This window comes from Sus scrofa, chromosome 15 (genome assembly GCF_054392235.1).
Source record: "Sus scrofa isolate SSC_HxYL_T2T_F1_AM1 chromosome 15, Sscrofa_HxYL_maternal_Yorkshire_Landrace_v2.0, whole genome shotgun sequence".
Lineage (NCBI taxonomy): Eukaryota > Metazoa > Chordata > Mammalia > Artiodactyla > Suidae > Sus > Sus scrofa.
This window is the reverse complement of record NC_139397.1, coordinates 89,185,348-89,202,296: the sequence shown is the minus strand read 5'-3', so window position 1 is coordinate 89,202,296 and position 16,949 is coordinate 89,185,348. Positions and strand designations below refer to the sequence as shown.

Here is a 16,949-nt window from a genome sequence, read left to right as displayed (position 1 = left end):
AAGAGCAAGAGAATAAACAGAATAAACATGAGTGAAAGAGACACCTGGCTGGTAGGCTTGAGAAAATTATTAAAACCACATGGAAGAAAATATATTAAAATATTGTAGAGAAGATAATGCACGTGAAAGGCAGAGCAAAGAAATCTAACATACGTATAATCGGTATTCCTAAAAAAGACAAGAGACTAAATGGAATAAAACATGTATCCAAAGGTGGAATAGGAAAAAGATGTATTAAATAAGACATCTTTAGATTAAAATATACACATTTTAAGGTGAATATAATTTTATTTATTTAATTAATGTATTTATTCATTGTCTTTTTAGGGCCATACCCATGGCATATGGATTTTCCCAAGCTAGGGGTCTAATCGGAGCTATAGCCACCAACCTGTGCCACAGCAACACCAGATCGGAGCTGTATCTGTGACCTACACCACGGGTCACGGCAACGCTGGATCCTTAACCCTCTGAACAAGGCCAGGGAGCAAACCTGCATCCTCATGGCTACTAGTCAGATTGTTTCTGCTGAGCCATGAGGGGAACTCCATGGTGAATGTAATTTTTAAAACATAAAGGAAAGAAGTCTTAGAGATGTTATTTTCAAAACCAAGACAGTATTTCTATCTACATGACAAACACTTAGTCTTAAAAATACATGGCTTATTCAAATCAAAAGTGCATGACTGTCCTGATTCCCTTGTCTCCAACTATGAATCTTCTTAGACCTTCTACTTCAAGGAACAGGACACAGAAGTATTCCAACAAACATGCACACTATCTCCTGTTTAACATCATTAATTTATGTTCTTTTTAAAGTAAATGTGTTATATTTTCCCTTTATTAATCCTTATAAAACACTGCCATTAAATAAGGTGGGAAAGGAAATGAACATTTTAACTATGGTTCTTTCTCTTACTCGTTTTCTCATATCCTCTTCCCATTCCTTTCTAAACAATTTCTTTAATGTATTAAAATACATAGCCAATACTAATTAGATTTTGTATATAAACACACAGACACATACCTTTATCCAAGCATGGGCACAAACTTAACACAAAGAGAAGAAAGATAGTTCCGTTTGTGATGGCAAGTACCAGAGCTTGTGTTTTCCTCCATAAGAAACCAATGACCTTAAGGGGAATAATGTGTATTTGCTGCATAAATCAGGAGTTAAAGTTGCCTTTCATCTTCATACTGCAAATAATTTTTCCTTAAGTCATTAAAGTGGGTAAAAACTAATAAGGAGGAAGTTTCTGTAGAGCTACTAATGTTGTTTCTAGATCTGGGTCTGATTAGTGATCATACGAATGTATTTACTTTGTTGTGATAAAACACTGAGCTGTATGTTTAAGTGTTCTTTGGTGCATGTTTCTGTATGTATGCTATACATGCAGAATAAAAAGTTTACATTAAAAAATGAAGCATTTTTCTAACAAAGCTGTATCAATGTTTGTTAACCAAGTGATGACTGCACATTTGAGCACTCAGGTTACAGCAAGTACCCATTAGGGTACTAGCTGACCTCGGGTTCCACCAAGATGGGATCTTAAGCTGAAGTCAGGGTTCTGTGCTCCCTTTAATGGTACATACATGGCAGAGAGTCACTCTTACTCTCCCTCCTTCCCTCCCTTCCTCTCTCTAGCCCTATCTCTCTCTATCTCTCATTCTCATTCTTAGTCCCTCCACAAATCTAAACACTCCTCAGGGCCAAAAAAGACTGTGTTTAGTTTCACCTGCAAAGATAAATACAATCTGTGTCAACTGCCAAAATGTATCATCATACACTATTTACTTTAGCAATTCCCATTCAGAGCAGCTTCCTGATTCTTTTAGGTTGGCTTTTAAAAATAGGGCAATGAGAAGTCTCTAGGACCTAAATGCATCCAATTCAGAAAAGCTGTTAGACAATTTCAAAGGAATAAAATTTCTTAGATTTGACCCCTCCCCAGTAAAGAATTAGATATTGGCTGGGACAACAGAATGGAGAGAAAGACTAACCAGATTAGGTTCTCCTTTTAATGCAACAATTGTATCTCATCTTCAGTTCTGCAAAAGGCATATGGAGGTTCCCAGGCTAGGGATCTAATCAAAGCTGTAGCTGCTGGCCTACACCACAGCCACAGCAATGTCAGATCTGAGTCCAATCTGTGACCTACACCACAGCTCACAGCAATGCCAGATCCTACTGCACAAGGCCAGGGATCTAACCCACAACCTCATTGTTCCTAGTCAGATTCGTTAACCACTGAGCCACGACAGGAACTCTCTATTACTTATATTTTTTAAACACACCAAAAAATTTAAGTTAGCATAATGGGAGGTCATAGCTCTTTTTAACCATCCTTCTCAGAAGATTTGGCTCAAACTCACTACTACCCTGATAAATGTGAGTAATAACAGAACAGCTGATAACCAGGGCTCAGGACCAAAAAATAAGGGGGTCAACCAACCAGGAGATTCAGTTTACCCAGGTGACCTTCAATTTGAAGCCAAGGAGGGAGAAGTAAATAGAAGATGTTGAACTACTAAGTGAAAAGGAGCCAGCAGTTATTAAAAGGAGTTCTACACCACGGCCTTAAATTGATGACTTGTTGTCCTCTACTGGATCTTCTATGGCTTCACTCCATGCCAACGTGTGGGCAGGCTGGCGGGGGTGGGCAGGAGGCAGGGCATACGTACCAACAATGGCAAGTTTTCTGCCTGCTTGGAGATGCATGACCAGAGCCTGCCTCTGAGAGAGGCAAGTTCAGAGCATTGGAATTTTTTAACACTCCCTTCATTCAACTCTAAGATATAGTTCAATGTTTATTTCAGGAGCCCAGTTCTTTCAAATAAACCACAGGTGCCTACCACTAGCAAAAGTAAGCTTTACACATTGGAAAACTCAATAAAACCATGAACAAAAAAATACATACACAGAAAAATCACTTGATTGCCTGAACACTCCGTAGAAATAAGGAGTTTGACAACTGCCACCTGGATATCTATTTTTGTTCTCTTTCCCAGTCCCTTTGCAATCCTGCAAGCAGCCATTTCAGTGTGGGTGCTTAACACACGCTGGAGGGAAAATGGGAAGAAAATAAAACCGTGCATGATCTCAATAACATAGGACAAACGTGCTCTGGAGGAACTGTCACTCCAAAAACTGGTCCTGGGGATCTGCAGAATGAGTTCTGCTCTAAGGGCCTCCAAACTACACTTAATGGGGAGCCCTTCAATCACATGTTTTTTAAAAGCCATGAAATGTGGTACATTGACCAGTGAGGCAGGCGACACATCTCAGCCACCAGGCGATGCTTCTCCCCATAACCACCCTCCCCTACCCATAGGGAGAGGCAGGGTAGCCATTTCTGTTATAGAAATACACCTGGTGGGGGTGACCAGACCAACTTGGGTTTAACAGTGCAAACCCTCAAGTGGGGTGACCAACTGTTCCAGTTTGTCCTGGGCTGAGGAGTTTCCTAGGACAACACCAGAGGAACTGGGACCAGGTGGTTATTCTACAATGGCACTGAGAGGGTCCCATAGCAGCAAGACTCTCTCAGGACCCGGATCTGGACTCCGCTGGGTGGCACAGGGCAAGTTGCTACATTTATCTCTACAGGCTTTGGTGTCCTGATATAGAACATGGGAGGTGGAGATTTCCAGCTCTGCCAGTATTTCTCAAAATGTGGTTTTCAGAACATCTGTGCCCTAAAACAGCATCTGGCAGTGGTGTTCCAGAGGTGGTGGTGGGGATTTAGTAGGAACAGTGTGCCCTGGTTTTGGGAGGGGTATTTTTTCACTCTATCAATTCTACGTTTAGAATTGGCTTCATGTGGCACTAACAAAAAGCAGACCGACTTTTAGTCAATTTTATTATTTTGCTTTAAATCTATGGGTAGGTTCCTGCATGCACCCAGGACAGACCTCTCCCATCCCCACCCTCCACTTCAGTACAACACTGGTATCTGACATGTGACAGCCCCAAATATTTTGCATTTATTTAAAAAAAATTTTATTAAGCTATAGTTGATTTACAATGTGTCAACTTCTGCTGTGCAGCAACGTGACCCAGCCATACCTACATACATTCTTCTCATATTATCTTCCATTATGTTGTATCACGAGAGACTAGATGCAGTTTCCTGTGCTATACAGTAGGAGCCCCAAATATTTTCAATGAATGGGTTTTCAATTTACTAAGTAGAAAGTCTATGGCTCTGTTAAACTATTATTGAATTAAAGTAGAGGCAGTTTTTGGTAATGTGTCATTCTACAGCATTGTGGTTTCATCTTTGCCTTACTTCCTCATTTAAAAGACAACCCACCACAAATGTCATATTTGCACTCTATCGGTGCCTTAAGAAATTAAAAGTCTTGTTAAACTTTTTACATGGTAAACTAGGTCAAGAATTATATGTTTAAGTCATGCAGAGCTGAAAAAGTGCCTCTAGTTGAAAACAGGTACAAATCCCCTCTGGGATTTGTCGGTCAGGCTAGGTTAGCCATATTCCACCATTGGAAGCTCAAATTTGGGGGTGCAGATTTTGTTTCTCTTTAGGACAAAAATACACATATTTATTATTTTCAGCTAATTTTGATGTTTGCCCCTTCAGAAATATAATCCCAAGGACAGAAGACTGAATTTCTTTCTCCTTAAGGGTAAAATTAAGACCATCCACAAAGGTTAAAATTCTACAAGAAATCAATAAATGTCAGTCTCAAGGCTTTTCTTTTTCTTTTATTAGAAAAAAAATACATTTCTGAGTTGTCTAAATAGTCACATACAGTCCCTGCAAAATGCATTACATGAGTGTAGGGTGTGTGAGGCCCAGCTCTTCACTATACTGCTAGGATTATTTTCTGCTGACTGTAACTGGAAGAAGCAATATGCTCCTTGGAGGGAAAAAAAGAGAAGAGAGACAGAAGAGGGAAAGATAAAAGAGAAAGTAAAACTCAAATGTCTACACTGGAAACCCCAGTGAAAGCAGGAATGGAGTCTGTCATACGCATTCACAACATAAAGGAAATGCCAATAAAAGGGTTTCAAAAATATCATGGTGAAGTCTCATTTCTGGAAATCAGGGTTCTAGCAAACACTCAGAAAGCAATTGTGTGTGTGTGTGTGTGTGTGTGTGTGTGTGTGTACACCTTCAATAAACCTAAAGAGAAGTAATCACCTCTACCGAAGCGTTGCCCTAAACACAATGGATCCTTTACCTCCATTAGTCTTCACAACAACCCTAGGAGTTTCAAATGGAAAGTGAGCATGAAGAGATTAAGTAATTTGTCCCTTGGTCTGTGACATAGCCAGAATTCAGTCTAGATCTTAAATCAATACAAATGGTGAATTTGATGTCTGCCATTACCAGTGGTTGAATACCCAATCCATTTTCCCTGGAGACCATGTGCAATAAAAAAAGGCTGTTCAAGGCCAGATGGGGCAGTGGGAAATAGATTGGTACACTTGCCTAAGGCATCCTTCCACTGAAAGGCAGCTGCCAGAGAAAACATCTAGTGGAAGACTACCTTGCTGGACCCTCTCTAAAGGCAAAGCCCCCTGAGAATGCTTCAGGCTCTAAGTGGTACATAGCTGCCCATCATTAGAATAAATCCCTACCATTAAAAATCGTTTTCTGCCACCAAATACAAGCAAGTCTCTGGCCTACAATCCACTCTTAACAGTTGAGAAGAAAAGGCTGAGAGAAGCATTCTCCTCCCTAAACAGGCGTCACACGGAAAAGATTGGGGCTTCAATATCTCTTTGAAACTCTAAATATTGACTCTTCAATAGACCAAGTAAATCCTCCAGTTCCAGGATCAAATATATAAGCTGTACCGCCTCTATAAGCTGCACCCTCTCCTGACCCACCCTCCTCCTCACACACAGCCAACATGTAAAATCACATTACAGAACATTATTTCTCAAGTAATACACTGGACTGTACTAGGCTATTGACTTTTTTTTTTTTTTTTTTTTTTTTTTTTTTTGTCTTTTTGCCATTTCTTGGGCCGCTTCCGCGGCATATGGAAGTTCCCAGGCTAGAGGTCGAATCGGAGCTGTAGCCACCGGCCTACGCCAGAGCCACAGCAACGCGGGATCCGAGCTGAGTCTGCAGCCTTCACCACAGCTCACAGCAACGCTGGATCGTTAACCCACTGAGCAAGGGCAGGGACTGAACCTGCAACCTCATGGTTCCTAGTCGGATTCGTCAACCACTGAGCCACGACGGGAACTCCTATTGATTATTTTTAACACTATGTATTTTTTAAGAACCGGTTTTTGTTTAGACCTTTTTAACTATATTTTTGCAGAGAGTCTTTCAATATCACAAAGTAGGCACATTTGCCATTTTACACGCAAGGAGACCAGATGACAGAGGATATTCCCATCCCCTGGTGAGTAGCTGAGAAAGGGCAGTGTCTGGATTTAAACCCAAGTTCCACAGTCTTTCCGGTACTCCATCCATTTTCCTTTTAATTCTAGTTAGGAATATACATTTCTAATAAATCCCTATAAACACACACAACAGTAACATAATTTAACACAGTCACCCTTGAGTGCAGCGATGCACTCAAAGACATACACAGTCCCAATGACACACAATGCCCTTACATTCTCTTAATCTCCATCATGCCTAAGTGGCTGACTGCTGGGTTCTCAATATTCCTTCACTCAAGCTATTGTGTCCAAAAACTGCCACTCTGCTTAATCTATCAAGTCACTTTATTCTGCTTTGAAATGGTGATCTATTAAGACAAGATCTATAGAGCTACTCAGAGTAGCTGGTAGCTTTTACTCTGATACTTGCCAAACTGTATTCGCCCTCCACCCCACCCCGCAAGAGTTTAGGTGGTTTTATCTATCCTCCTCCCCCACTCTTAACCTGGTGCTGCTCCTCTGCTCTCTCAACTGCCCTGTGTTTTTAAAGGATCTGTAGCAAAGAGAAGCAGAAGGATGGAAGGGGGAGAGGGAGAAAGAGGGAGAGGGAAAAAAGAGAGTGAGAAAGAAAGAAAGAGAGAGGGAGGGAGGGAGAGAGGAAAGTGGAAGGAAGGATGGAGAAGAGGGAGGGAGAAAGAGAAGGAGGGAGCAAGGGAGGAGGAAAGAAGGAAGGAGGAAGGAAGGGAGGGAGGGAGCAGGGAGGGAAGAAGGGAGGGAGGGAGCTTCAGGACAGCAACAATAGCTTTGTAACACGGAAACCTCAAAGACACGATGTGACATTTATGTAGACACTGGCAAGCCACAAATAAATGTTATTCATAGGTTACTGTGTGAAAAAAAAAGGCTACCCAGTAAAGGAATGCATCCTTCCTGCAATGAAAACTATTTGCCCATCTCCAACCCCACCCCTGCCAATAACAAGCCCCACAATCCAATACAAAAGCAGGAATAGGAAGCAAGAGTGGTCCAAGAGAAGTTCATTTTGAAGGCTAGTAGCGAGGAAAAGAACATTCTCCTAAAAAAAAAAAAAAAAAAAAAAAACCCTGCCTAAAATGCTCTCATAAATGAATCATAGAAAGAAGTGTTTTGTACTAGGACCGAATATCACTATTAACTTTGAAAACTACTCTTCAATAGTATGTACCTGCCATGGCTTGCAGTCGACTGCCATAAGGTAGTATTTGAGTAAAATCATTTTCAAATGTTCAACTGTTTAAATTATTCGCTTACAAAACAAGTATAAAATTAAATTGAAAAATAAGGAGGAAGGTCAGATCTGATCCACAGCAAAAGCTTCCAGAGGAAAGATCTCTGGCCTAGGCCCCTTGTCTTACTAGAATTTTATCCCATCATCCTGGTTAGTTCTAGGGGCCCTCTGAAACTATACAATACGCTTTTCCAAAGACACTTTGCTCTCCTTTTCCATACATGCCAGTTATTAAATTGCCATATGAACAAATGGACTGAAGGATACTGTTTGGTTGAACTGTCTTACAAAAAAGGCCCTCGACCTTCCTTCCCTCCAACCTCACCTCCCACCCAGCTGATCCCAGAGAGAAGACGGGATCTCCTAGATACCAAGAGGATTATTCATTTTAAACCAAAAGAAATGAGATCAAAAGGACTATGATGTTTTATCCTAACTAGAAAACCGTCAAGCTTAGAAAATGAAACCAGGTATTTCTGGTGATGTTTTTCTTCTGTCAGTGAATTTTCTTTTGTTATTATTATTATTATTATTAGTTGTGATTTAAAAAACATGTACAATTTATCACCTGAAACATCTTTAGTGTTAAATTCAGTGGCATTAAGTACATTCACATTGTGCAACCATCGCCACCATCCATCTCCAGGACTCCTTCATCTTGCAAAACTGAAACCCTGTACCCATGATACAATAACTCCCCCTTCTCTCTCCCTCCAGCTCCTGGCAACCACCAACTTTATGCATTTGACTATTATAGGTACCTCATATAAGTGCAAACTTATGGTGTTTGTTTTGTTGTGACTGGCTTATTTCACTTAGCATAATGTCTTCAAGGTACATCCCTGTTGTTGTATCTGACAGAACCACCTTCCTTTTTAAGGCTGAATCACATTCTATTGCATGTACACACCACATTACGTTTCTACATTCACGTGTCTGACACTTGGGTTGCTTCCACATTTTAGCAATTGTGAATAATATTGCTATAAACATAATGTGTACAAATATCTCTTTGACACCTGCATTCAACTCTTTTCGGGCATATATCAGAAGTGAAACTGCTTGATTGTACAGTAATTCTATTTTTAATTTTCTGAGAAACTTCCATATTGTTTTCCACAGTGGCTATACCATTTTACATCTCCACCACCAAGGCATAGAGCTCCAATTTCTTCACATCATGAATAACACTTGTTCTTTTCTTTTCTTAATAGCAGTCATCCTAGGAGTTCCCGTCGTGGTGCAGTGGTTAACGAATCTGACTAGGAACCATGAGGTTGCGGGTTCGATCCCTGGCCTTGCTCAGTGGGTTAAGGATCCGGCATTGCTGTGAGCTGTGGTGTAGGGTCGAAGACGTGGCTCGGATCCTGCGTTGCTATGGCTCTGGCTACAGCTCCCTTTAGACCCCTAGCCTGGGAACTTCCATATGCCATGGAAGCAGCCCAAGAAAGGGCAAAAAAAAAAGCAGTCATCCTAATGAGTGTGAGGTGATAACTCACTCTGGTTTTGATTTGCATTTCCCTAATGACTGGTCTAATAAGTTGCCTTTATCCAAACATTCAGAGAAACAATATGAAGGTGTTCAGGCTCCATCTCTGAGTTTTCCTTCATAAAAACTCATTCAATCTTAATCCCACAAACTTCCTCCAACTTGCTCTCTGTCTCATCCTCCAAAATAAAGTCAGGATATTATCTACTTCATCCTCTTGAATGCATCCCTTCCAAATATGGAGAATCTGAGACGCTTCCTTCCTGATGAAAATGACTTAGGCTGTTGGGGAGAAGCAGGAGGCAGCAAGAAATAAGAGTATAAACACATGACCAGAGAAATAGACAATACAAGACCATTCTGCATTAAAATATTTTTTTAAAAATTCAAAGGCCACCATTTCCTACCCCAAAAATGGGGAAGCTCATCCCAATTGGAAAATATACATGAATTCACAGAAAATGAAATACAAGTGTTTAATGAATATTTGAAATAAGTTAACCATGAATAACATAAAACACACAGCACAACAGTAATTTTTTTTCAACCTTAAAAGCAAAACCTTCCTCAAATAACAATCTTCATGCTAGTAAGGAAATACAAATGGATATAATCTTTCTGGACAACAATTTGGCAATTTGTATCTAGGAAGGACACTAAGATGTTTGTTTATCTTGTGGACTTAGAAACGCTACTTCTAGGAAACATTCCTTAGGAAATCATCAGTAATTGAAAGATTTACAAACACAAACTGTAAACAGCCTAAATGTCCAACAATAACATAGGGACTGGTTAAATGAATTATGGTATATCCAATAGCAAAGAATAATTTACGGTTATTGAAAATGCATTTGAATAAGTTGAACTACATAGAAAATGTTCAGATTCTATCATTAAATAGCAAAAGGCTGCACATGAAATCATATATACCTACAGTACGAGCTCACGATACTTGCTTTAAAATAAGAGAGCTGCAAAATTATTAGGAGATCAAGAACCTGGTTCTAAATGCCTACCTTGTTATGTTAAGCTGAGTGAAGTTAGGTGCATTTCCTGAAGTTTTAATCCTTAGTGCCGTCTGTAAAATATTGGGGAAATTAACATCTACCTCACAGAACTTGTATGAGGACTATATAAAGTAAACCATGTGAAGTAATAAAGTCATATTAGGAAATAAAATATTAGCTGTTGTTATTTTTTAAGTAAAGTTAAAAAGTTACCCATTAAAAACAGTCCAACATAAAACAAAACAAATGGTAAACAAAACTCCATGTTACAACTTCAGATCATGTGCCCTGGATATTCAAATACCCACCTCAGTCCCCAAAAAGGCATCAAGAGAATCACCATTTTGTGTTCAACCAGGGCAGAACACAGGCATTTTGAGAAGTTGATACAAATTAGAATGGCAGGAAAAAGTGACAACGAAAGAGCTTACTGAGATCCTTTTTTTAAAAACAGGGGGTGTGGGAGAGAAGGGGCCAAAGAATAACTTTAGGCAGAAAGATTCTCAGGGCATCACTGATAAAGAAGGATACTTGTAATAAAATGGCAATCATGCTAACCTCTTATTTTTACAAAAAAAAAAAAAGAAAGAAAGAAAAAGTGGCTGCCTAAAAACATTAGGTGATACACTAGTTACTAGCAAATAAAATCTGGAAACTTCAGTATCCTGACTTAAAAGTGCTTAAGAAAGAACCGGTCAAATGAAGATGGATGGGAGAGCAAACAAACAACATAGTTTTGAGGGTCACGACTTTGTAAGAAATACATGAGCAACAGCTCTAGAAAATCTGGTTTGCCCAGTGACAGAAGAAGGAATGTAAGTGCAAGTAATAAACATTTAAAATCTTCCGTGTACAACATGGACCTAGATCCACCAAGGAAGAAGTATTACAGGGTAAAACAGGTGACAGAAGCCTGAGGTGGTGCAGTGCAGTGATCTCCCCCAATAGAGCCAGGGGACTCATCTGATGATGGAAGAAATTCACCTGAAACTCCACTTTTCTGCCATTGCCACCAGCCCTTCCCCATCACAGAAGAGAAACCACTTCTGAAATACCTTACGGACTGGAATTCAGGAGGAAAAAAAATCTCATCTTGTCTACAGAGAATTCAGATACTTTCAACAAAAAAGACAAAGTGAACTCAGGCATTTTTTTTTTTCATCATTCCTTAATGACATTAAATCATTTATGGTAATTTAAAGTTATTTCTTACCTGCCTTCCCCATCATTCTAAGGTGCTGCCCATTAAGGGTAGTGGTATGTCTTTTATCCATAAATCAACCTATTTGACACACAGCGACACTACTGCACCCTGTAAATGCAAACCCTTGTTTTGCAAGATGAGGAAGAGGTACTCAAGTTCTGCAGAGAATAGCTTCTCTCTGATTTTAGGTTGTTTTCCAACAAAACATCCATTGTAACCCAATTTTTCTATCCCGGTTGGAAATTATAGGAATCAGCCTGTTTGTGTCTGAGCCAAACTCTTGCTTCTTACACCCAGTCTGGCAAAGCAGGTATCGGTAGTTTTAACCTGAATCACATCATCATTTAACAAGTGAAACAGGTATATTTAACGAGTTAAATATCTAGAATGACTGCATGAGAAAAACCATGTTTGTATGCAAGTTGTTCTCAAGGACTCTGTCTTGGCCATTCCAGCTGCTATAAAAAAAAAAAAAAAAAACGCCACAATCCAGGTGGTTTATAAGTAACAGAAATTTCTCTCTCATAGTTCTGGAGACTGGGAAGTCCATGAACAGGGTGCCAGCAGATCTGGTGTCTGGTAAAGTCAATCTTCCTGTCTCACAGCCATCTTTTTACTATGCCCTCATGTGAGGGAAGGGGTAGGGAGCTCTCTGGGGCCTTTTTTTTATAAAGGCACTAACCCCATGCACAAAGTCTCCACCCTCATAACCTGGTCACCTCCCAAAGTCCCCACCTCTTTATGCATCACCTTGGCTGTCAGGAGTGCATCTAATGGATTTTGAGGGGACCTAAACATTTTTTAGTCCACTGTACACTCCACTCTTCTAAAAGAGATCTGATATCACTCTCTTCATCACAGGTACATCAAAGGAACATCCTTCAGTAGGAAATTCACCTTACATCCCACTTTTCCCCGGCAGTTATTCACTCACACCCCTCTCCCTTCTAACCATCAGGAGGAATACGTTCTCACTCATTTTCTCTCTCTTCTCTCCTCAATGGTCTCATCCAAGGCTGCTGACAAGGCAAAGACATTAAGTAAACTCATAAGAAAAACTGACCCGCTGGCCGAACATTCCCCCTGACACAATCGAGACACTATTGTTCCTTGAGCAGCTGGAGGCAGTAGGTCACTATTTGGCTGAATGAGCCAGGCAAAACTGGTGTCTCCAGAAAAATGACAGTAGTCACGTAGCTTGGCACTTGGAGAGCCTACCTGACAGGTATGAGCTGCTCACTTTTACCCAGCCACCACAAGAGGAGCCAGGTCTAGTTTGGGGTCCATCTACACAGAGGTCTGAGTTGGAGTTCCCATTGTAGCTCAGTGGGTTAAGAACACAACTAATATCCATGAGGATGGAGGTTCTATACCTGGCCTCACTCAGTGGGTTAGGGATCCAGCACTGTCATGGGCTACGGTGTTGGTCACAGACGGGGCTCAGAACCTGTGTTGCTGTGGCTGTGGCAGCTATGATTTGAACCCTAGCCTGGGAATTTCCATATGCCTCAGGTGTGGCCCTAAAAAGCAAAAAATCAAAAACAAACAAACAAACAAAAAACCCCAACAAACCCCACAAGGAACAAAACCATTGGCTAGAATACACATATTTAAAAAAAAGCTCTTTATTCTTCAATGACTTATTCCTACCTGCAAAAAAAAAGAAAGAAAGAAAGAAAAGAAAAAAAACAAATTAGCCTGCTTCAAAGTTTCATGAGATAACAATTAGAAGGCTTCAAATATATAGGATTCCTGCAGGAACCAGATAATTGGGAAGGTGCAAGCAACCGTAAGATGACAAAGGCTACTTGCTCCACTGTACAGATGAGAAAATAAGGCAGAGAGAAATTAGCTGGCTGCTCCACTGTGAGGTAAGTTTGACGAGAACTCGAATATTCTGATGCTCAATCAGTACTTTCTGTATCTCTCTCCTAAACCCGCAAGGAAGAAAATGCTCTGTTACCTTTTATAACAGTAACTCAAAAAAATTTTATTCCCAAAGAGAAATTCAGCAGAACTTTAATCCCACATTTATGAATACCATAGCAACACACATTTTTAAATGAACTTAGAAGACGCATTTATTATAATTCCAGAGAATGGCTTACTGAGCCTAAGCAAGCATTAAATCAAGAAAATTCAAAGAGATGACAATGCTGCATTATTAAATAATACGCGTTCCTTGTCAATAAGCCAGCAACATAATATAACATGCACTACAATTTTCATTCTAGGAGAAACCACTGTGATTTTTTTAAAAAAACATATTTTATTCAATCAGGTCATATCAATGGTGGCCCTTCTGGTCCCTAGTCTAAGTTAAGTGTGGTATAAAGGCTATGCTAGAAAGCACTAAGCTTTGGGCTATTCATAGACTCAGCCAGAAGTCACTGAATTTAGGCTGCTCCGTTTTTAAACAACCATGCTGGACTTTCATATTGTTGTCCATATGGTACTATAACATGGCACTGTTCTGGACACCAGTGCCTTCACTGCCAACATCCCAACAGTAGGGGTGACAAAAAAAGACAGAAGTGCTTAAATGAGCAAAGCCCAAGTCAGTCAATTCTTTAGTATTTCTCTTTACAGAAATAAATACAGAAGACTGAGGAGAAGGAATTCAAATTCACAATTTTAGCCTCAGCGAGGACATTAAAGACCCCCCATTTAATAGAAACCAAGGTCTTGGATAATCAGGTATTTCATAGCTATGCTCTCAGCTTTAAAATAAATGACAACAGAATAGAATCCTGAGGGAATTATTTCTATTACAAAAACATTTCATTTTACAAAGAGATTCACAACCAGTTTCTTTAAATCATGTTACACATTACAGAATACTGCAAAAGAAAAAGATTTATGCACAACGTGTTAGGAGGGTAACAAAAGTGAGTTGTACCAGTGCCAACAATATCAGTTGGTTCAGTTACACTGATTTAGGTCCTTGATGGATGCTCAGATGAAGGAGGCTAGAAGTTGGAGGCCAAAATGTGTCATTTAGGTTTGAGAAGAGGAGAGTCATGCAGAACTTGTAATTCTGGATACACATAGTATATCTATACCCTTGGATTTTCAGAGAATCGAAAAGAGTCCAAATGGTTAAAGACAGAGTTATCTCTACTGTTAAGAAGAAATAAAGTAGAGCCCCCTCCCCTTTCAAAAGTCAGTAGCATCCTGTGCAATATGGGCCATACTGGACTATTATGCTGAACATTAGTCATAAACCTTCACTTTCCATACAGGCCATTAAATCACTTCTACTTGGATCAATGGCCTGAAAGTAGCAGACCAACTCTCTACATATCAATAAGAGGACATTTGCTGTGACAGTTGAAGGCAGCTGACCCCTTTGTGTAAATTCTAAGTCAAGTCATGGGACTGTGTAAGAGAAGAAAAAGATGTTCAGAAACAGGAAAAACGAACTTCCAGTTTTCGACTATGACATTAGTGTTTGGTTTGTTTTGTTTTAAAGCAGAGAAAGTCAAAGCACAAAGCTATCTCCATTCTCTAACAAATTTGCTTTTGACAACCAAATGAACAACCTGGAATCAGCTTTCTGCATACAGGTCAACAGCTGACATGCTTTCGTTTTCCAAAACATAAGACTACACATTTCCTTCAAATGCATTAGCTAGCTAAAAGTGAGCCCAACCAGAATTATTAGCCAGAACTGATCAGGTGTCAATTAGCAACTGTGTATGGAGCCCCTACTATGTGTCACCACAGAGCAACCCACTGCTCCTGAGAGGCTCTTTCTGGAGAGATTGCAAGGTTAGATATGAGCTCCTATTTTCTGTAAGTAAACATTTGCTCTACAAGCAACTCTAATCCTGCGAATACACCCACTTTCTCAGAGTCTCAAGCACCGGATAAGATCAATGATGTACCTGTTCTAGATTCCAATCATTTTAAAATAGGTCTTTAAATCTGTTCCTTTGTGCATGACAATCTCTGCATGTGAACAGCTTAGTTCTCATGCAACATTGCCCATTGAAAAATACACCTTCCTTAAACAAAAGATACTTTCTGTTCCCCTGAAGCATTGTCTGTTGCCATTTCCAGCAACAAATGACACAAAAGACAAATTCTGCCATCCTCAATAGTGGTTTGGGACAAACAGAAACACTCAAAAAAAGAGAGCAAAAGCTTAAGAAACAAAACCAAGGTGAGTTGGGGGCAGGGGAGGCGAGGTGAAGTGGAAGTGAGAAGTGGAGTCTATATTCTGTGATCTGATAAATTCACCCTCCGCTGATGAATGGGGAACAGGGGAGGGGAGAGAAAGGGAACGGAAGGTTTTCAGCTGAGAAAAAGAAGTAAGTGCTGCTGTCCGGGTTTTGTTTCAACAGCACCAGCAGAGTGCACAGCAGGCAAAATCTAGTTCAGTGACTAAGACTGATTCAATGAGAGTAACACAACTTTGTTTATGACACAATGGAGCTAGCTAACCAAATCCAGGAATTATACAAACAAAAATATGAAAATTCTTTAAAATTGTTTAGGTGTGTTCTGGTACCAAGTGGTTATTCGCAGGAAACACCCATCAGTTTAATATCACCATTTTGCAGTCTGTGCACCCGTCCTGTCATAGTCCTGTCATAGCCTCTTTTAAAGAAATCGCTAATGGCCCACCCATAGTGTCGGAAACCTACGAACTACTGTCACCTATCTCGCAGCACTCTACTCCTGATATTCAGAAACCAAATAGCGGCCAGAAGCTAAGGAGTCCCCGGTGAATTCATCCGATGCCCAGTCCAGCGTGCGAGGCTCCTCTGCCCTCGGGGCCGCGCGGCCGTACCGTTCCCGGCTGTCAGGTGGTGGCGACAGGGCTCGGCGGGGAAGCCCTGCCTGGCAGAGCGGCGTGCCGGCGCGGTGGAGAGACACAAGCCCCGCGGTGTGCGGCGCGGCGCGCACCGGCCGTGGCTCACCTTTGTTCGCCTGCCCTCGCCGCGAGAAGGGAGCGCCGGCAGAGGAGGAGTGCGGGGGGTGATTCCCAATGCTCCGCAGACCCTCCCCGGCCCCCCGGAGGAAATCCGAGGTTAAGCCAGACTCTCTCTGGCTTCCAGAACCGCTGACAGGCTGAGGGGTCAGTAACCCCTTTCCGAACACAAAGGTTGGGAGGAGTGAGCGCGAGCGCTGGGGGCGCGGGTGCGTGCGCCACAGAGCACCCGAGTGTGCGTGTGCGCGCGAGGGTGTGCACGCGAGGGTGTGTGTTTGTGTGTGTGTGTGTGTGTTTATGTGGGGGGGGAAGGGAGGAGCGCTCCAGCCCGTCTTACCTCTCGAAGATAAGTCGTACCATGAAGATGCAGAAGGCCAAGGGGAAGGCGAGATACAGGTCCTCAGCCTGAGGGAAGGTGGCTTCCTCCGTGTTCTTCAGGTCTGCCCAGGTGACATTGTGCGGGAGCCAAAACCTCTCGTTCCAGAACCAGGCTAAGATCCCTGCCATCTTGCTTTGTCCACTCCCGTCCGGGGCTCCCGCGGCCCGCCGAGCTCTCTGCCGCGCAAGGCGCCCAGGGATGCGCGTGCGGCTGACCCGAGACTCTGCCGCCGCCGCCGCCTCCTCCGCGGCCGCTGCTCTCGAAGGCTCGCGGCGAGCCCCGGTTTTCTCCTCCCTCCGG

At 41.5% G+C, this 16,949-nt stretch overlaps 1 protein-coding gene across 12 annotated transcripts in view; it reads right to left on the bottom strand.

Moving 5' to 3' along the window:
* The window catches only part of CERS6 (ceramide synthase 6), a 334,531-nt gene extending 317,591 nt beyond the window's left edge, over window positions 1-16,940 (bottom strand). For all 12 annotated transcript variants that reach the window (XR_014829507.1, XR_014829508.1, XR_014829509.1 and 9 more), the window contains exon 1: window positions 16,608-16,940. Coding sequence is in view for 3 of the 12 variants with exons in the window: in XM_021075469.2 (XP_020931128.1) it covers window positions 16,608-16,777 (170 nt within the window). In the remaining 9 variants the exon portion in view is untranslated. The remainder of the gene's footprint in view (window positions 1-16,607) is intronic.
* Window positions 16,941-16,949: the final 9 nt, after the last annotated feature.